The following is a 22,069-nucleotide window of genomic DNA, read 5'->3' on the forward strand; positions in this document are numbered from 1 at the left end:
ATAGCTATAGAGAAATGTTTTACTGTATCAAGAAGGAATAAATCACCAGGACGGTCAACAAAAAGCGTGCTAATAACGAAATTCGCTACATATTTGCCGCAGACATCTGTTGTTTCATCAATCGAAACACAAATCTTATTGTCGCCCTCAGTACATGTAATTCTTTTCAGAACATCTTCATAACAAGCAGGTACATAGTTTTTTCGTAGTGTTGATTCGCCTGGAATTAACTAAGTCATGTATTTCTTGAAGAAAAATTTGAACTGCGCATTGTTCACTTTGTTCAGTTGCCAGACGCCATCATTTCACATAGGAATTCACTGTATGTGTCAGAGAAATGTAGTTACAACTAAATGTTTATACCCAAAATATATCCAAAATATGGATTATTTCCTCAAAATATAACCGAAATATGCATTTAATTACAAATATGCCCAAACACATAAATGTCACCTAAATATGCATTTATATACAAAATAAAAACAGCACAATTGTGATTAGGCTAACCCAGTTAGTGTTTAGTTTCAGTTTAGAATGAAAATAGAAGCCCCAATAAAGGTATGACATGTCATGAACATCCGAACCCTAGTTATCAGTATTATTTACATTTGTGTTAGCGTAATTTTATTGGCTAATATACAAGAAATTTATAACATATTGATAATTTTTATTCCCGTATTTGATATATTCTGATTCATTAATTGAATGTTAAGGTATATAAATGATGGTTCCTTCATCATGTTTTCTTTATTGTGTTAAATATCTATTGTTTTCGTTAAAATGTCTTCTGATCCATTTATTTTTATGCCTATTTGAGAATAGACAATCCTTGGTAAAGCTGAAAGTCTCTCAGTTATTTAACGATTGCACTGAGACAATAATCCGCCCTCCACTCGACCGCGATGTTAGATTATAATAATCCAGTTGTATGTGACGATCCTACTTGTTTAGAAGACCAAGGCAATACTTCACGCAGCCTTAACCAAAATTAAAGAATAGACTACTCCAAACAGTGGTTGACATTCTCGTAAAAATTTTATTCCAGTATGTATTGCATAGGAGCAGTTTTGAAGCACTTGGAATACTGTGTACCCTGATTTTATAACGTTAAGTTTCTCCGACGAGTAATATAGTTCTTAGCGAGATTCATGTGTTAAAAGGGCATTGATATTGTCACGAACACTCACACTTCGATCATGTAATTCCACCAGAAACAAACAGAACATCTGCTACAGCTGGTTCGCAGTTACGCCAGTCCAAATAATACATTACAACTGTGGTCAATACATGTAATTAAATTGTAACAAATTAATATTGGACAGTCTAATTACTACCTCATATACGTTCTGCCACAACAACCATGTTATCTTTTTGTCTCGTATTTTCACTGCGATGTTTGTTCTGGATAGACAGATGTTCCAATGACATGAATACTAAACGGCGTATGACAGGATAGGAACCAGCCTGTGGAAGCCACTTTCCAGAATACACCTCAAAGAACTGAAAATAATGATAAAATAATCTGGTGCTTCGAAAAATTATACTTTTTCTCTGAATATCCTTAGTTACTCAAACCAATGAACGCGTTTTAATTAAATAATTCAGTGGGGTAAAGACTGAACTTTAATCGGAAACAGTTAAACTAAGGACAGCACCCGCGAGACTTGACCTGGAATGTATGAAGATATTGAAATGGATTTAAAAGGAATATGAAGGTGTGTAATTTCTTTATCTGGCTCACAACAGGGACTGGTTTCGAGAGCTTCTGGAAACAAAAATTAAACATACAGTTCAGTAAGAAGGGGAAAATAACTTGGCTATCTGAGCATGCTATCAGTAAGGATTCTGCTACATGAGCTCGTTAGGTGGTTTTTGTATTAAACCGCATCAGACTGACTTATATTGGTCCGGATGCGTTGTTACGAGCCTTACTTCACATGAAATTACCAATAGAAAATATAGTTTCAAGGAATAAAATTTGTGTCGTATTTAAGTCTGTAACGCCTTTCTGAGACGTCATTCAACATTATGAAAATTTAACGAAAAACGAAGGAAAACTGAAGTATTCTTCTATGTAGTGTATTCCCACTTAGTTAACCTTATACGCAATATGATTTATGATCCCAGTCAGATATGCATTTTATGAGCGGAACAGTAGACATTATCATTTGCAGTTAATCAAGAGAGGTAGGTAGACACTGACAGCCATAAAGCCGGTAAATTCTGTTTGGAAAGTGTTTGTAGCCCTACTCCGAATTTGATTGTGTGTGTGTTTGTGTACAAAGGATGTTTTCTTGGTTCCTACTGCCTTTCTTTATGAAAGATTTATCATCCGCCAAACTTACAAGTCCAAAACATCTCACGGGAATACGGAGTTTTGGTGATTAATTAGGGATTAAACACGGGCGTGGCGTTAAGAATCTTCAGAAGGAGAATTGGCTTTGGGACAAGAATTGGAACCCAGACAAGTCACCCAAAACTGTGGTGATTACCATTGGTATGTGTGTGTGTAGCCTGGAACACTCAAAGCTGTTGTGGTTACCACTAGTCTCTATGTGTGCAGCCTCCAACAGTTTAAGCTGACCTGATTACCATTAATATCCGTGTGTGGAAGAAGATAGAGGAGAGAGTATTGATATTCCGTTGAACATTATTAATCAGCCAAACATTTTGATTAAAACCTCTACGTTCCGGAATTTCGTTCTACTTCCGTCTCACAGCGAAAGGACAAATCCCCAACTAGTTTGTTTGACCTCGTGGTCGAGCTAATGACAAATTTTATGTCAGATTATGGATTTTCCTATCAATACGAAAGCAGAGTCAACTCTCGAAACGCTCTAGTTTTAATTGTAAAACACTGAGACGATGTTAAAGTCCAACAGAATAATTATAAATGCACACGTAATGTCTCAATTGAGAAATTTCTAAAGGGCCGTGAGGTATGTAATCGCTGTACATTATACGCATTTCCTTAAATATTTAAAATGTTTTATTTCGACTCCATCTCAAGTGCAAATTTTAATATATCGATAGTCACTAATATTAAATTAACTCAAAGAGATTTATTTCTCAATTTTCAGCCCTGAAAATGGAGCAAATTTCTTAGGAATGTTGGTATCAACCTACGAATCTATACGGCGTCAAAGATCAGAATAACAACATAGTCATGAAGACAGTTTCAGTCTGGAGACATAATTCCAATTGTTATTAAAATACGTTACTAGTTTCTTAGGTGAATGATAGAGACAGACTGACAGCCTTGTTATTTAATTGCTTATTCTGTGTATTTTGTGTGAACAATTCACACAGCAAATTAGTTGTTCATTTAAATCGAAGGATGGCGTCATTAATCGAACTTTCTTCGCTGTTTGTAACACATGGTCTATTGCCAAGACTACGCATCGTTTTTATCCGAGTCAAAAACAGTGACACAGTGCTCTAATATAAATCTATAAAAAGTCTTTCCTGGCTCATGGCCCGGCCTGGAACCTTGAAAGTTTTGCAGCTTTCGGACGTACAGAAGAGCGTCGCGACGGCTGTATTTTTACAGATTACCGGCGCCTCGCCTTCGCCTACTATAATATTGGTGGAAAATAATTTTAAGTACAAATGAGCAACATAAGTACTACTGTAGCTCCGGAATTTCGCTAATAAGATTATTGAAATTTTGTTAAGTTCTACACCGTTTCTCTGGAAAAGGCTTTGATGTTGTGTCTACTTGGAAAAACACAATATAAGATTTATGCACGGTATTTCAATCAACGAAAATGAAGCCGCTTTTAAATATTCGTTTGACACTCATTTTTCTGCTCGCAGACTTCGAAATCAAGACGACTAAGAAACAAGAGAGAAATGTTATGCGTTGGAAAAAAAGGGTACATGCCAGTTGTATAAATGGCTTTATAACGCAATATTATTTTTATGGTATACCCATGAACTTGCTTTAAACAGAACTTTTCTTTCAAATCAGGCTGCAAAGACTTCGCCAGTGTTTTACAAATTGCGTGAGAAGTGGCATTTCACTGACTTGCGCCGTTCTCATAATTATAACTGTATTGTGTTGGTTGAGTCTACAGCTAGTAGCGTTAAATACATCCCCTACTACCTTCCTTCCTTACCTTAGCTTCAGTAAGTTGTACACTCGTGTGGAGTTGAATATTTGTATGGAGGTTATGCAAAATCAGTTATTCCATGATGTGGAAATGTGTGTCTCGAATAAATAACCTAAAGTAACAAGTCACATTTTCATCTGTATTACGAAGTGCAGAATAAGACGACTCAACGAAATGTGTTGCTTATTATTGGATTAAATCAATAATCACATACCCGAATATGTCAAATAAATTTCAAATTTTGGCCGAGAAGTGTCCTGGCCGAAACATGAATCTTATTGTTGCCAGATTCCTAGCGATGTTAGTTTCGAATGTGTCAGTAGACTTTTGAAAAGTTATAAAGTGTTTCACAAAATAATTAGTTTGTATATAATAAACAGTATCGTAAAATGTATTGAAAAATTAAGCAGGAAAAGGAGATTTTTAGTAACCACGTGCAACGACAACTTCGGACTAGAGCATAAAGGATGGTAGCCAAAATTAGGAGAAACGCCATGTCCCTACTGTCCTACATTAAAACTGTATCCAGGGTGCATGATGCTATTTTTTCCATTTAAAATACTACATATATGAATATAGTTTTCAAAGACTAGAAGACATCGCCAGAGATTTCATTGATGACTTCAGATAATCAAATTCAGGTTTCTTTTTGTCCAAAACATAATCCTAGTGTTACAAAATGAAAATTTTTCCCAAATGTTATGTGCCCAATAAATGTAAAAAATTTGTATGACATCAAATAGGTTGTTAATCACGAATTCTAAACTTCTGTTCTACCATTGGATACAACTGCTAAAGACGATCACGGCGAATAACATATTGGAATAAAGACGAAAATAGTGGTCTGAAATGAAAATTCTTTTTTTGTTTACAATAATCTTCATAAGGAATATTACATATTCTTTAAAAATAATGGAATTTCCTTTCGTTCAAACCAGGTGCATATACAAAACGTGTGAAATGGACACACGTCAAAGAAAAGTTGTGTCATTCAGGTTATTAACAGATAATAAAGCCATGATAACAGAATTTAAATATAATTCCTTTCCTAATTGCGTCCTGAGAAATGGGGTTATACAACTGTTTAATTCTCTGAAATATTTCTTCCACTTTGCGGTAAGTTGCTATTTTGTGACTTGCGCCCCTTTTATTCCCACGTATTCAACTGTAATGATTTCCTTTCCAAGTTAGGAGCCGTTTATGTCTTGATTTCTTAATTGCGTAATATAGTATTAAGGAAACGTAGTGCATTAATTCGTTCATCGTTAGCTTTTTGAAAGACAGGCTTACATATTTCCTACATTACAAATTCACAGTTTTCCAATTTACCTGAAGAATGAAGTAAAATATAGATTAGAAAAAAAATCATATATTCATTTCTATTTTCTATCAGTATTAAGACAAGGTTTTTCTTGTTTTTAATTTCCATTTTCTTCTTGGGTGTGAGGTAAGAAGCATTTTGTAACAAAATCAGTTTTGCCTAAACTGTGTAAGAATTTATTATAACGATCATAATACCGCTTAAATTTATTTTCTTTATCCTAATTAGACCAGTGGAACTACTTAGTTAATTCTGATCTTTGTACTTATTAGTAAATAAGAAAAAAATAATTAACAAAATACTAGTATGCCTTTCAACACTTTTTGCATGCTTGGGCGTAAAGTGTTTTCTGGGTCAGTTGGTTTGTGTGGCCATGGTAACTTACATTCCGCATGACAAAGTAACTGACAGCAGTGCATTACTTCCGACCCACTTGTCAAAGAATTCTAAGGATAATGACAATGAAGACCGGATGTATTCCATTTCCAAAACGATGAAAGCGAATTCCATTCTCAAATCACGGTATATAGACGAACAGGATAAGAAGTTTTGCAACTGACAGTTGTTACAGAATAACAGCATCTCAAAATAAATTCCGTTAGTTATTCCATATGTGGTTTCCTTATAGCTTGAATGACTGCTCTACTCTCTGATTCTCTACACATAATCTTTCTGACCACATATGAGATATTTATTTTGTAACTAACGACGATAAATTAAATTAATTTAATTAATTTATGTAAATAGTCTGAATAATAAACAGAGACGTAATATAAGCAGAAAAAGTATGTGCATTTCCCTATATTACCAGTAGAATTAAACAAAATTATAGGAGAGTATAACCAACAAATTATTTTTAAGAGTAATACTTACTTTGGATCGAAAGTAACTTAGACTGTGTTACAGAACACAGTACTTAGGAAGTTTGTACCGGGGTAGGATTGAAGGAGGAACTGTAATTACTAGTATACACTAACAACTATCGTAATTGTTATTATTATTATTATTATTATTTAGTGTTCTGTCAGACGACAGGTCCATTGTTCTGCCCAAAAAGAGTTCGCCAGTTTTCCCTATTTGCAGTTCCTCGTTTTAACTCCTGATCGTAATTGTATTGTGCATAAATATAAAGGCCATTAATAATATAGAAACGCAGAAATGAAAACAGTAAAATGTAAGTCCATATCTCTGTCCCGTCACTATAACACAAATAGAACAATTTTGTAAAAAAGCTATTAACTCTATGAACATGACTGTCGTCTGGGATGTTGCGTAATGCAGTCTTGTAGAAATTGGCCTACGTTTCAAAACTTCAGAGATTTTAGGGAATCGTTCTAATAATGGAGGCAGTAAGTACCTTTGAAACTTTTGGTCAATTTCTATAAGACTACGTGGTGTAACATCCTTCAAGACTGTCGTCTTCATATTTGTCGTCGCGAGAACCTAAAAGTTCAGACAACTATTAGCTGGTCTCAACATGTTACAAAGTTGAGATGCTTTGGGTCGACTGTAACAAAGCAAAATTACGTTCACTTTACAATTCATATCTTTGTTGGTCTTATGAGCTGTAAAGCCGCGTGAACTTGTATGTAAGAGTCAACGTTGCTTATTAAAATACTACCTCCTTCTTAAGGACTACTCAATCGAAAGGACTTGAAGATAGATACTAATGTTTCGGAGAAGCACATTGCTTTCACCACCCCAAGACTGAAGTGCCCTGAAAAAGGAGGTAGTATGTTTTCCCGAAACGTCGACACCTAGTTTTAAGGCCACCTGGTGTTAAGAAATAGAAAATTAACATCAACTTATTCAACGTCGTGAGAACTTCAAACCTCAGAGAACGTAATGTCCATCATTAAATTCAGAATTTTTGCACCTAGTACGAGTCTTCAGGAAACCCGCTGTCTTTTTATCCTTCCATGAATCAGAAACTGTTAGGAAATTTAGCTATAAAACGACTAAAATTGTTATTCAGCTACGGTCTGGTTATTCAGAGACATTTGTTTGGATAAAAAATGTAAATATCTCGTGGAATCTGTCGTAAACTATCCCAAATATCATTAAGTGACTGAGTAAAACCATAAGTTGTCAGGATAGCCTGCCTTCGGATTGAGAAATAAATCCGGGACCTCCAGAATACAAAGTGAAATTTGTAACCGATCAATGGCATTAATTTCTTTAGTAGGCTTCTGTAAAAGAGGAATTGTGTTTGATCAGGGCATGGAAAGGAGATGTACAACGCATGAACATTACAGTTTTGCATATTTCAACCTTACATTCTTGAAGGCACGAGAATTAAATTGATTCTGAACCGAATGGCAGCAAACATTTAAAAATCACCATAGTGTATATATATATATATATATATATATATATATATATATATATATATATATATATATGGTGTGATCTGGTTTTGTCATGAACTGCGTTTGTCTGTTTGCAGCTGAGTGAGGACATTGGCTACGTGCTATACTCGGCTCTTGGATCCTTCTACATCCCGAGCTGCATCATGGTATTCGTGTACATCCGGATCTACTTCGCGGCCAAGGCGCGAGCAAGGAGAGGAATTCGGAAGCAGCCTCGACCTCGTCAGCCGCAGGAAGAGAAGTGCACGAGTTTCAGCACAGTACCTACTCAGGGAGCAGTTGGTGGGGCAGGTAGTGGTGACGGTAACAAACAAGTAGTGGGTGCTAGTGGTGATGTAAACAGTAACTCTCCCATGAGGAACGTGGTGGTGGAGGGAGGAGTGACGCTTGAACATGGGGGAATAGCTACAATAGCAACACAGCCTCCACAGCCAATGGCAATTCCGATAGTGACTTGTGACTTCGCGTCAGATATCAGTACAAGTGATAACGCGGACGGAACGACTGGACAGGAGAACGGCGACGGTGGTGGATATTTAGAAGCTCCTAAAGACACGTTAAAAGTAATGGGCACTGGGACGATGATGTCTATGCAGAAACACCCCCTGCAAGTGTGCCAGTTTCGTGGTTCTACTCTGTCCGTCAACGGTGATCTGGCACAGCAACAGGCAGCTATGACACGGTGCAGGGCGCCAAGTGTTGGCATCGACACGGACATGGTTAGCGAGTTCGATCCCTCGTCGTCCGACTCCGGAGTAGTCAGTCGATGTGCCGTTGTTAAGCCTCTGAAGTTGAGACTATGTCAGCCCATATTTGGACGGCGCGCAACGTCAAAAGCGAAAAGGCAGATGATCGATATGGGCAAAGCCTCTCCTGGTCACGGAAATCATCCGGGAAGTGATGGAAATATTACAGAAAACGTTCCCAGAATTCAGAAACCACGCGATCCAGAGAGAGAGAAGAGGAGGTTAGCGAGGAAAAAAGAAAAGCGGGCAACGTTAATTCTGGGTTTGATAATGGGTTCCTTCATCGCCTGTTGGCTTCCTTTCTTCTTTCTTTATATCCTGACACCGATGTGCGCATGGTGCCAGGTACCTGACCGAGCCTTCGCCACCGCTTTCTGGCTCGGTTACATGAACTCTGCCCTTAATCCCGTCATTTACACCATTTTCAACAAGGATTTTCGTCGTGCGTTTCGAAGGATCCTGTTTAAGTGATGTTTGTTTGTGGTTTTCTGCTGGCTGTGCGCCAGAGTAAGGCGTGCAGACGGTAGAGACAGACCCACAAAACACAAGAAAAAGAAGAAAAAAGAAGATATTCGGAGATGATAAAACGAAATAAAAGATATCATTTTAATCCTCTAAAATTCTGGCGCAGTCCCAGGCAGTTTGAAAGAGTGTGTACGCCAGTGAAAATAACTTTCAAGTCGATGAATATGATATGCTTTGAATACGTAGACACGACAGCCATATAAAGATGTCATCAGATATTCTCCCTTGTATGCTTCCAGCTTCTGTACATGACTGTCAGTTTATTCTAAATAACGGCGCGGAGAAATTGTTTGACTGTCGGCTCGATTGGAAAATGCAACGGAAAAGTGCCTCGGTTTATGCTTAAGAGGTGACCTACATTTCGTTACCAAATGTGGTTTAAACAGAACGTAACCAAATCGATACCCTTCATTTTGAAACACATTCGTACACGCTCCTCAGTTCCCAATAATTGGTAACGAAAGTGAAAGGTACACTTCAGAGTCATAAATTCACGTTTATTTTAAAATCTGTTTCACATTTGTCTCGTACTTTCTTTGGAGTTGTACTTAAGACGTAATCTACTAATTAGGAATGCAATGGAGACAAGAGACATTGATGAAATTAACTACATAACGTACTTTTAAACATAAGCCACCTGTGATACTCGTAATATTTTCCTAGAGTCAACGCTAATACAGTTCTTGGGGCTGCGTCAGGAGCAGCGGTACATACCAGCTGTGCTCAATACTGACTGGAGCTTTGTTGGAGCTCAGTACAGTAACACTCTGCCAGTAGGTTCATTAATTAGTCTACGTGTTTCTACGTCCTCTTTTTCTCCTTTGTAATGTTAGAATCATGTTTACATGTAAATGCAAAAGATCTATTTCTGTAGGAAGAATTGTATTTCGGAAGTTGTTACGGTAGGACAATGCGATATAACTCTTCTTCCATTGTTGGGATGTTCATTTGGTGTGAGTGGAAACACGAAGTGACTGTGAAGACAGGCTTGGTCCTGAAGTAATGAAGAACAAATTCCAAATGTTCAGTATATCTTAGCACCACCGTCAAATTTTCTCTTTATCGGAAGATTTCACAACATTTCTAAAATAGTCTCATCGAAACAGTAGTATATTTCTTCCTATTAATCTGATTAGAAAAGTTAATAATCGGAAGAAGTAGTGATGTCTGTAAGAACAATTGTGCTCTAAAGTAATTTCCAGTGTGTGTGTGGTATCCTGTTATAAAATAGAAGTGAGTTCTAAAATCAACAACAGTTAGATGAATGAGAGAGGTAAAATATGTTGAGTCTCATTTCACCGTGCCGAACAAATTAAGGAGCAATGACTTATACTGTGATATTTACTAATACTTTTCTCAGACTTCAGCATTACATTAAGCCATTTGATTTCCTTGACCTTCTGTTTCATTACGCTGTATTTTAATATCAACATCTGGCTTTACGTAGCTGTAAATATGTATTGCGTATAGTTCCTGTAATTTAAACATTTCCGTAATTATTATATATCACTACAAAACCATTTGAGTCCTGTCATATCAGTTTCAGCTTCCTGTGTACTGAAAGCTAAAACGAGTGTGTCTCATAGTGCCAAGAAATTTGAGGATCAGATTATATTACCACACTGTAAAGATATTACTAGAATAGGAGACCGATTTGAAGACAACATATCTTATATGGAGAATACAAAGGATAACGAAAACATAAACTGAGGCCTGTCTTATATCTCTATACAGGTAAATACGTACGTGTTTGATTCCTCTATGTTAAATTATTTGGAAAGAAAATACTCGGTGAGGACGCCTTTTCAAGTCAATAAAGACAATGAAGGAATTTAACACATCAACTTCCATTGTGCTTTCGACAGAAGTCCGCAAAGGTAATCATGGAATGTTCAGTGTTACATAGCAAGCGTCAATCACTGCAGTCACAGCTTAATGGACACACCTCATGCGTTTCATATATCAATGAATTTTATCCATTAGTCGCAGCTAGCCTACGCTTTATTAAATAAAACTTTTTATTCATAATGTGTTTCCTACTATCGGACACTGGTGGACATTTTCCTTTATATACAGTAAAAGACGTTTCAGGAGATTATTCTGATTTAGTCTTCAGGTAATTGGTTGTCAGGGCCATTCAAACGTTTGGTCTAGTTATTAGCATTCAAATTGATTCTGGTTCGATCTGAATCTCTACTACCAAAGTCAAATATATAAACACAAAAAAATGTGTGAGTAGAATGATAGGCTAACCAGTCGCATGAATATGACAACGGAACAAACTCCAGAAATATCGAACATTTCACATGCACTTCAGAGAGTGCACAGTACAATGTGGTTGCAGTGTAATGAGTTAAATCGTTGCAACAGGCATTTATAAAATGAAGTTATTTGATGCTACTGTTGTTTTAGGATGTGTAACTGCTGTTTATTCGAGTATAATGTTGAATGGCAGGGATTGAAGGATGATGGTTATGGAGGAAATTTTAATTACGCTCTTAGCGCCAAACATTGCCCTGAATTCCGTACGACAGATGGCCCAGGTACATTTAGAATACAAATCAGACGTGTTTCCGTTTTCAGCTAACGTGATTTCAATGACAAACGAAATGCGCCTGTGGTAATATTAATCTGTATAGAGCAGAATTCAGACACGTATCTTGCACTCCTAACAATACGTTCCTTGAGAGTCGTTTGTCAAACGAAAATTAATTTCTAATCAATGTATTGACAATAATTAGGGATACGGTTACATGAGATAATACATAGATCAATGCGTATAGTATAGAAAGTTTCTGTTTGAAAAACCTAGCTCAAGGAGATTATTTGGAATGCCCAGGAGTGGTATAAACATAATATTAGAACTGGTCTTAAAGAAATAAAATGGAAGGATGTGGACCAGGAGCCTTCATGTTAACGGCGTTAGCATGGCTAAAAATATGTGGCAAAAAATATGAAGTAATTTGGCTTACATTCGTGCTTTAGTGGTGTTCTATACACCACAATACAGCAGAACCAATCAGATAAAATGCATGGTCAGTTAGATCCAGTCAGCCAGTTTTTGTTAGCCAGGGATTTGAGGCTTACATTCACCGCTAGCGTCTGGCTGTAGTTAAGTAAAGATGTACTTTATCTAATTACTTTAATTGTATTCTAGTGTATGGGGTACAACTGAAACACGAAATTGAGAAAAAACTATTTTTCTTTGTTTTATAAAGTCTTAGCCGGTTTGACAAGGTTAATATGCACGCCTCGACCCTGAGTGGACTGAATTCTCCTGGCTCGGGACATGAAAGAGAGGAGGATTGTTGTGAAGACGATGATGAACCTTCGGATACCATAAAGGCAGGAAATTTCTTTACTCTTGAGTAATTTTTAGCTTCTCCAACAACACCCTACTTCCTGAATTTTGTACACAATTAGATAATGTGAAATAATACACACATAGGTCTGTGTATTCATTCGTGTAGACAAGGTCGTGGAATTCCTGATGAAAAACGAATTATTTTCAGGATAAAACACAAAATGGCTGGTGCTGTGAGTACGGCATACAGTACATAACTCAGTGAAGGTACCAATTAATATAAACACACCTGGTGTGTTCTCATTTTATCGATTTTTAATTTATTACGTATCCGAAAGAGTCATTTTTTAAAATAAATTAACGAGAGAGATATTTCATCGAAAGTCCATAAAACCATGAGATATCATTATCCAAATACCTTGTCGATTTTTTTCTCTTTGTGAGAAGAATAATTTCATTCGATCCATAATTCATGCCCTTTATTCACGCAACAGTTAAGGGCACGGATTCTTTCGTTCAACTTTCTTTTCTACATAGATTAATGGTGTAATATTATTACGGTATCTCGTTCAGTGTGCGTATGTACTGAAAGCGGACACGGTTGTGTCAAGCATTTGCTTTCTGCCTTTTGTGAATAGTCTTTAACAGGCTCCAGCACAAGGTTTAGCAGTATGGGTGTTCAGATCATGTGGAATATAATGTATTTTCGGATCAGTCACTGCACCATCCACACTACATTGTATGTATAAATACACCTTAAAATTTTATTAATTGTTAGAGCATAATAAATTATGATATGCCTGCAGAGAATTAAAATGGCCGGTTTTATTTAGAAAAATCATTCTTTAAATACATGTATGGTAAACTTAGGCGTATCACATTCTCATACTGTACTCATGGTTTGTATTCTATGACTTAATTTCTTATTACTCATTGCTGGTACAATCATTGTGTATAATATATTATTAAAGTAATAGTATTTTACTTGTGGTGAAAAAAGTAAAGACACACTTCTTTAAATTTTGACTATCGTTGCCTTATTGTATGACTTATTAATACGTGATGAATAGGTGTTTTGTGTCATCCGAATTTTTAAGTTGTATATCTTGGCCTATATTTTATCTTCTTAGTAATTTTATTATTTTTTCTGTTTTGGTGTTGGCGTTAAAACCTGTATTTTAAACTAAGCAAGTATTTTTTATTTGGAGCAAGAAGACAGTTAATGTAAATATTAAGCACAAGTCAATAAGATATTTAATATTTAAACTTGAAAATACTTTGGTGGACTTATTTTTCGCCAGATTTTGTGTTAACGACAGCACTGTTTTATGAGAAATTGCGCTTCAACAACATCATCAATTATTTAAGCGAGAATTGGTATTAAAATTAAATTATTTGATACATACCTCAGTAAAACGAACAAATCCTGATTGTTTTCAAGTTTTTAATCAGTTACTTTTGTGACAATTTGTGTTTTGGTATTGCTACATGTAAAATACGTGAAACAGGATTAAAAGTCAGTTTTACAAAGAATCTAAATAATTTAGAACGAAACGTAGTAAAATAGTAACAAGCAATACCCTAAAATTTTCTCGCTTAAAGGCCCTTATCTTGTTGTCCTCAATTGTGTTAAAATATATAAGGTTCCATGCAATGGAAAAGTATTGTTTTCTTTACACAGTACTTGCCACACCATAAATATATAACAGAAAGCAATCCCAAACTCTGGTTGAAAATCGCCATATTTTCAAGTAGCAGAAGTGGTATCATGTATATGGAATGATCTGTGTGGAAATGAAACCCTTGAAAATCTTCTGTTTGGTACAAAGTCACGAAACTAAAACAAAATATTCCAGCTTTAACCTTTTTGTTTTCTGCTTTCGACGTGTGTCTCTTCACTGTATCCAAATCATACCTTTGATTTTCAAAACGTTCTAACACCATCAAACTACAGACCGGAGCGTAATTTCAGTTCATGCCGGACATAGTCCGAAGGCGAACACAAAAGGTTAAAACAGTGAAATGAAATTATAATGTAACTCACGTGACAATTGATATATCAATCAGTTGAAGAGCACATGCTATTACCAGTCTGATAGAGATGAATCATATGGATGAAAACAACACTCCTCCATTTCATGGTGTTTAGAATATATTTTTGTAGCATATGTTGCGAATGTTACAAAGTTCCGTACATCAAAATGTGTTGGTAAAATATGTAAAATAGCTTACGTAATATAATATTTGCTATATATGTAAAGTGTGTGAATACGATTGCGAACAACAAACAGCTCAGATAAACATTCTGGGTAGAAGAGTAAGTAGAATGTCTTCCATTATGTTTGTTTAGAATCAAGCAGAGATTTGGAGGACACTGTTGCCTGCAAGGAGGTTGTTTCAAAATACAAAGCACAATAGTAAAGTCCCGATTTGCCGAACTTCGGTCATCCGAAATTTCTTTTTATCCGTTGTGACATCACTAAATTCTTCATAAAATGAACTATTTCATTGAAACATTTACAATATGTTAAGTACTCTTCTTGTATGTGCGATTTTTTATTTAATGCCGCATTGTATTTTCTTCTTGATTTAATATTATCGTAAATTGTGTTATGAATCGAGCTGATATTTATCCTCGTCTTTTCGTTGGCTTTTTGTAATTTTCGACATTTTAAATTATCTGACCGTCCTTCTGTCACGTTTATGTAGGATAATCGGGACTCTACTGCACTTCGAAAGAGAAGCAATTCAATATTGCTTTATGTTTACACAAACATTCGTTTCACGAGTTTGCTTTATAATGACAAAATAACACTAAATAACTGTACATTAGGGTAAATATGCGTTGAAATTTAACGTAGAATAATTTATTTCGGATCTTCATCCCTTTTCCGCTTCTTTCTTTCGTTTGTTTGCCGCTTATCTCCTTTCTTCCGTATTCCCTTTCCAAACTTTTGACTTGGAAGAACAATGAAGAATGTGTTATTTTAATATTCCCATCTCATATATTGGAAGTATTTTAATTCTGCGTAATGGTAGCAGCATTTATAAAATAAAACAAGTTCTGGGAAATTGTATGCTTCTGAGAGTGCATTATAACCTACAAACAAAGCTAGTAAATATCAAACTGGATTTTAGGAATAGTTTGCATAAAATGAAGCGTGATGAGTTATTATTTCCCAGTCACCTAACAGTTTTGAACTTATTTGAACATAAATGGATTTCTCATTAGAGTATGCCGGTTATATCTGTCACAGTAACGAAATCATGGTGCTATAAAAGGGATCATGACTTAAAAAAATACTTATACCTGATGCACATTGTAAAGGCCTTTATGTCATAGACCATTTACTTCAGTTATTTCTCCTACATTTGTTCCTGTGTAAATTTTAATCCTTAAATTGGTACTCTTAACGCGATAAAGTTATTTTGAGTACTTTTTCAGAAACGTTTCATGCTTTGTTTTAGAATCATATAATATACAGTTAACAATGTTTTATCTGGTACTGGCGAGAAACGTTTTCTTAAATTATTTTATATAATGTATACTTTCATTTAAATGGAGGCAAACGAATTAGGATATATCACTAAGTTTCTTAACTTCATGTATTCCCTCACAAAAATATATTTTTTTGTAACCATTTTAATCCTTCAAATATTTAATTGAATATTCTCTACAGCTTCAGACTCAGTCTTATTTTACTTTCCAAACCTTTGTGTTTCTAAGAATGGCTTAGTCTAGGATGTTTTTCTTATATCTTGAAACTTCATATCGTTACTACAATACCGTGGAAAGATTACTTCAAACATACAGTACAAACAAGGCTCAATAAAAGAATGAAAATAGTTTCTTATATAAATACTTCCTTTAGATTTTGGTTGTTACAGACGCCTGGACTTCTGTAATTCTCAATTTCCAGACTGAGATTTTAGTTCGTAAATGTTATAATTCTTTACTTCGTTTCAAGAAGTAATAGCATTACATGTTTGCAGGTGCCATCTATAGTTGTATGTTCTATGTTCTGTACCGTGAATTTATTAAGATATTTTAAAGACATTTTATTTTTCTATCTTAAATGTGTGACTCATGTATTTTGATACCTGGAGTAATTTGTTAAATTATAGTTTCCGCTGATAGACAAAAATTTAACTTTCATAAATACAATCTTAAAACAGAAAGGTGTGGTGAGATGAAAAATGTTTCAAAAACAAGAGTGTGGAACACAGTTTCTCAGACAGGAAATAAATTGTTAGAAACAGGTGACTGAACTTCAGTTTAAAATTGAAATGCCTCTCTTCACTCCTCTTTTCGTTAGTCTGTTTGGAACAGATAGGCGTCTACCATGTGAGTATTTATATACATATATATCGTTTCCTGAATCACACTTTTTTAAAATTGTAAGATGAAACTGTTTGTATTTTATTGTGTCCTAATTATAGTAATTATAATTGATCTGTAAGAAAGGTGTTTTCCCACTACCAGAGTTGCAGCGTCTGATGGAGGTTAAGAGCGAATGGATTCTCTCAAATAGTATCCTTCAAGTTCCCATATTAATTTTAATTGTCTGTTGATACATTAAAATCAGTGCAGTGCATGCTCAACCATTTTTATAATTTAGAATACCTTTAGTCTGTCATACACTTGCATGATCGGACAAATTACTTTGCAACAGTACATTTTAATGTGGTGCAGTATCATGTACATGAAGCATGGATTTGAGGCCTGTCATTAGCTGCTTTCCTGAGTTATAAAATCTTTAACTGTCTAATAAACAACGACACAGTAACATGTTCGTCCAACAACACTTTAATATGCTCGTTTAATGCACCTCTTTAGCATCAAACATCGCTCTCTGTTGGTTAACACTTGTACTTCCTATTTCGAAGGTTCCTGGTTCAGGGACCATACAGTAATTTGATCCCGCATCCAGTAAGTTTTGCCGATTGTGTTAAATATAATACTTCCAAATTTAATGTGTACGAATGAACAGCGCCTCTAAACCTCCACCGCTGTTGTTACTACCACCGAACTTCGCCGTCGAGCGGTAATCACAACTACTTCGGATTTAGAAAGTCGCAGGTTTATATATCAACCCAGGAACTATTTAACCTTTTTGAGGTATTCAAAATTCCTCTAGAATCTCTCCAAGCAAATGTCGGGAGAGCATCTTGAATTAGGCCACTACCACTTCCATTCGATTTGGTTATCTACTTCGCCATTAGACGAAACATAATCCTAATAGTTTAAACAGTCTCTGAAACAAACCAGTAAAAAATAAAATTAAATACTTAGTTACCAGAATTAAACCACGTCAGCTCCAATACGATAGCTAATGGTAGTTGTTCTGTTCTCCATTAGTAGTTTGTCGGTCATGAAGTAAGAATTTCTTAATTAATTTTCTTTAGAAATGTCTCCCTTTTCCTTGTCATTCAAATGCACATTATCCTATCAGGTAATTTAATTAATATTTTCTTTAGACAACACTACGTTTTGCTAGTTTATGTTTTGCAGAATGAACTTAATTCTACTTTAGTCGAGCCAGGTTCTGCCATGATCTGAGCCAGTGGACGTGACTGCATGGACTTGAACGCTGGGGCGAGGAAGAGAAACTGAAAGGGAAATACAGAACTATCGGTTTTGTTACATAGTCACTCTGTCTCTAGTTTCCAAAGAGGAAACATAATTTAACATATTGTGTGCTCAACCCAACTTTCCGCAAATCTCTCTGGATTTGACAGCAGCACATAGTGAATTTTGCAGAGCAGTTCTGTCACATCAGCATTGCACAAGGACAGGTAAAGTAGCCGGGACCAAATCGTGCGTTTCGTAGTCTGCGTTACTAGCTTGCTGGTAGAACGAAAATAAATACATATACTGTGCAATCCAAATACTTACTAACATGGGAACTGAGACAGCGAGCTACAAAATATTGTCACTGGGAAATAATGTTTGCACTATAGACAATATAAGCTTTGTTATCTCCTACCTCTCTCATCCCTTATCATTCTTTAACGGAGTGGAACTCGCAGATTCCTTCCAACTACTGTACTTTCCAGGCATCTGACTAATAAGTAATGTCACATTTACTGTTGCTAAGAGCAGAGTGACGATGTAGCAACTATGTTAATGTAAAAGGGAAGATATGGTACACTGGAAACTATTTAAGTTTTGTGTTCTGCTTCGCGGCAGATTTTTAGGCACAAGTTCTGCGTTCTAATAAAAATTTCGAGACGATTGGTTAGATGTTGCTAGTTTTTCGAAGTACAAGCAACCTCGCTTTACTCACACAAGCTCTGCTTTAACTATAATTTTGAATAAAATTCGGATAACGGGTAAAACTGTTTAAACCAGATGCTGTAATTAATTTACAAATGAAGGAAAAGCTAATTTATTAATTTCATGAAGAGTGTAATTGCATGTTCATTAAGAGGATATATTAATTGTACAAAATATATTTATAGTCGCAATGCGATGATACATAGTTTAGAACATGTTTAATTCTATATTGTTTTGTGAATTAATTGACGGTGCCTATAAATATTAAAGCCGATTTGAATAAGGTTTTGTGCATTTCTGCTGCAGCATAAAAGTATATTTTATTGGTGCATGGTAATATAAATTGTAGAAGAAGCAAAATATTTGGTCATGAGAACAGAACCAAGAATGATTTAAATATTATGTGTATATAGTATAATGTTGTTACAATAGTCTATTATTTTAAATAGATGTCTATGTAGTGAAAATTTTATATTACTTAGTGTTACGTAAAATAATATCGCGAATAAATTTTTCAAAATGCAATATAGATTAGCTCCCAAAGTTTTAAAACCCAACTGGACTCTAAGTAGCTGGCAGCATTCTATAAATCCAATGCAATTTTCATTGTCTGTACTTTGTATTAATAGCCCGCAGTTAAACAAAGTACATTTAATATTAGAGTAACTACTTGAAACGAGAGAGAGTATGTATGTTTGTAAACATATTTCTGTGAAGTATTCTACTGAGATTGCTTATAAAAGTCAATGCTATTGCAATAAGTATTACACCAAACACCTTGCCGAATAATGTAGTCGTTTTATACAATATAGGAAAGAATTTACTTCTTTTAATTGTTACCGAAGATTGACAAATTATCTGATCTCGTAAATTATTCTGATTAGTCCTTCATATTTCTGTACCATTCACAGTATGAGAATTGCGGAATTAGTATGTTGATTGATCTAACAGTACGCTACAAAGGACCTTAAGAGCCCCAAGATCCTTGGAAGCAGCTGACAACAATTATTTGCATATATTGGTAATATTCTAACTGTTGTTGCCTGTAGATTCAGTTGTTTGTATTTCCTCTTGTATCTATTTTCTTACACGCACACAGACCCTAACTTTAATTAAGCATTACGAAATGATCACTCACTCATAACCATAAGGATTTTATTACAATGCGAGAAGTCCTGAAAAATTCTAATGCATATTATGTAATCATTGTACAAGTATATATTAATATAATCTTCATAACCCCAAAGTGTTACTATTCGAATCATTACAATATTAATAATAATGAAACAGTTTAAGGCCTTCTGAATCTAAGCTGATATGCTGAGCATATTTTCATGGAGGCAATTTACATTCAGTAAATATAAAATCCATCTGTACCCTAACCCTCTATTTATTTAGTAGAATAAATTATATCGGTCCGTTAGCGTAATTAAACAATCTATGCATTTCTTTGTTAAATGTAAATATGTTTTGTAGATGAAATAAATAAATTTTTATATAGAATGTCGTCTACTGTAATATATTCTACAAGTGTTTGTCCATTAATATTCACTATGGAACTTATTGTTTATATTTTCTGTGTGTATGTACTCGTTACAATTTTTTCGGATGTACAGTAAGTTTATAACAAGATATGATACTCCAAGAATAAAATAATATAATTATAATGTCATATTATTGTGTTTCCTTTATAACCTAACACACCCATAGAGTATGAGAGGTCATTAAATGACATTTCTCTGTAAAGCATTCCTCTACGTCTGATGATGTTGCACATGGACTAAGTATATGTTACTGACCTCATGTAGCGGCGCCACCAACTGTTATTGTCATTTTATTGCCCTGTTTAGAAAATGTGGAAAATGTCGAAATCGAATTATTATCTGTTATATAGGAGGCAACATTTTAATATCAGTTATTCTCATTTAATCTTTCTCTATATCAATGACTGTCATTCAAATATTATAAGAAATATGAGCTAAGATTTTATGATTGTCATACCTTTGAGACACATAAAGCGGCCTAATTTCAACAAAACTCTGAAGATATTATTCCTATAAATTAATGTATTATGTTTAAAGGAAAATATCTGAGAAGCTACAAAATAGTCTATTTAAAATTCCATTGCAGAACAAATTTCATATTCGAACTGCAATACTTGAAAAATTAACCTAGTTACCAAAACGCTTAAGTCTTGAAGGAATATCAAGTCATTTATAGAGTTAAACTAATTATGTACAGGCGATATTATTGCATCCTAAGAAGTCTTTAAAATTAGTTGTAAAATGTAATTTATATATATATATACACACACACACACACACAAGTGAAATTTGGCTCAGAAGAACAAAAGCATCAGTACAATACTATCAGGGAAACTAAACTGTAAGTGCCAAATGATGTACCACATCGAACAAAATTAGAAACGAATAACGGAGTATACGTCGGAAGGCAAATTAAAGAATAGACGATCACGTAGAAGAATGGTTAGCCGAACTGAAAAGAGAGGATAATGATAGAGTCTCAAAGCCTGCACATTATTACGAAGTGTAGGGCATGGAGACACAAGGGTCATTAAATAGTTGTCAGTTAGTCAGAAGTTTGAGTCTAATCCGCATAAAAGAGAAGAAAACTAATTTGAATGAAACCCTTATGTTGCAATGCTGTATGATATAACGATTAAAGGTGCAGTATCATAAAAAATTGTCAGGGAATTATAACATACACCTGAAAGTTTCTTTTGGGTCGTCGAGTAAATTTATCTTAAATAAATTACAATAAACCCAAATAAAAATATTTCGACAAAATTAGTTGTATCATCGTATCACAACATCGATAACTTCAAATTTGAGGTCGACATGCTACCTGCTTCTTCCCGGGGGAAAACAATTCTGTGCACATTTAGCGATCGATGAATAAAGAATAACTTTTCTTTACGAGATTATTAACCCCGAACGTTATATAAGATTAATTCTGAATACCTTCTTTGAGCACTTGATTAAAGTCGAATAACATGAGAATTTCTTTCCTGGTGATATATAGCCCACACAGCTATATATTAACTCTGTGAATTCGTCATATAAAGTTTCTGGTGAAAAAAAGTTACAAGTCAGATGTTGTGGCCTACCAGCTCATCCGATTTAAATCTCAATGACCTTCATTTATGGGACAGGTTGAAGAATAAAATATATTTGAATAATTTTTCTTTGAAACGAGAACTTAAAAAATATTTATTCTAAACGAAATTTCAGTTGTTCCAAGAAAACAGCTTTGAAATGCTTCTACAGTGAGCTTTTTAACTGCGAATTCTGCACAGTAGCAAAAGTTGACACCTCAAAAGTCTGCTTTGAAGTATTGCATGCCATACTATAGGGAAAAGCGGACAGCGAACCGTAAGGGACTCGGACTCATGATA

At 34.9% G+C, this 22,069-nt stretch overlaps 1 protein-coding gene across 1 annotated transcript in view; it reads left to right on the forward strand.

The window, feature by feature from the left end:
- Positions 1-20,326, forward strand: part of Octalpha2R (alpha2-adrenergic-like octopamine receptor) — a 492,102-nt gene extending 471,776 nt beyond the window's left edge. The window contains exon 2 of the mRNA XM_087347893.1: positions 7,880-20,326. Coding sequence (XP_087204019.1) covers positions 7,880-9,019 — 1,140 coding nt within the window. The 3' untranslated portion in view covers positions 9,020-20,326. The remainder of the gene's footprint in view (positions 1-7,879) is intronic.
- The last annotated feature ends 1,743 nt before the right edge of the window (positions 20,327-22,069 follow it).

The sequence above is a fragment of the Zootermopsis nevadensis genome, unplaced genomic scaffold (assembly GCF_977971745.1).
Source record: "Zootermopsis nevadensis isolate Lab colony 2312 unplaced genomic scaffold, Znev_1.0 Znev_ptg000012l, whole genome shotgun sequence".
Lineage (NCBI taxonomy): Eukaryota > Metazoa > Arthropoda > Insecta > Blattodea > Termopsidae > Zootermopsis > Zootermopsis nevadensis.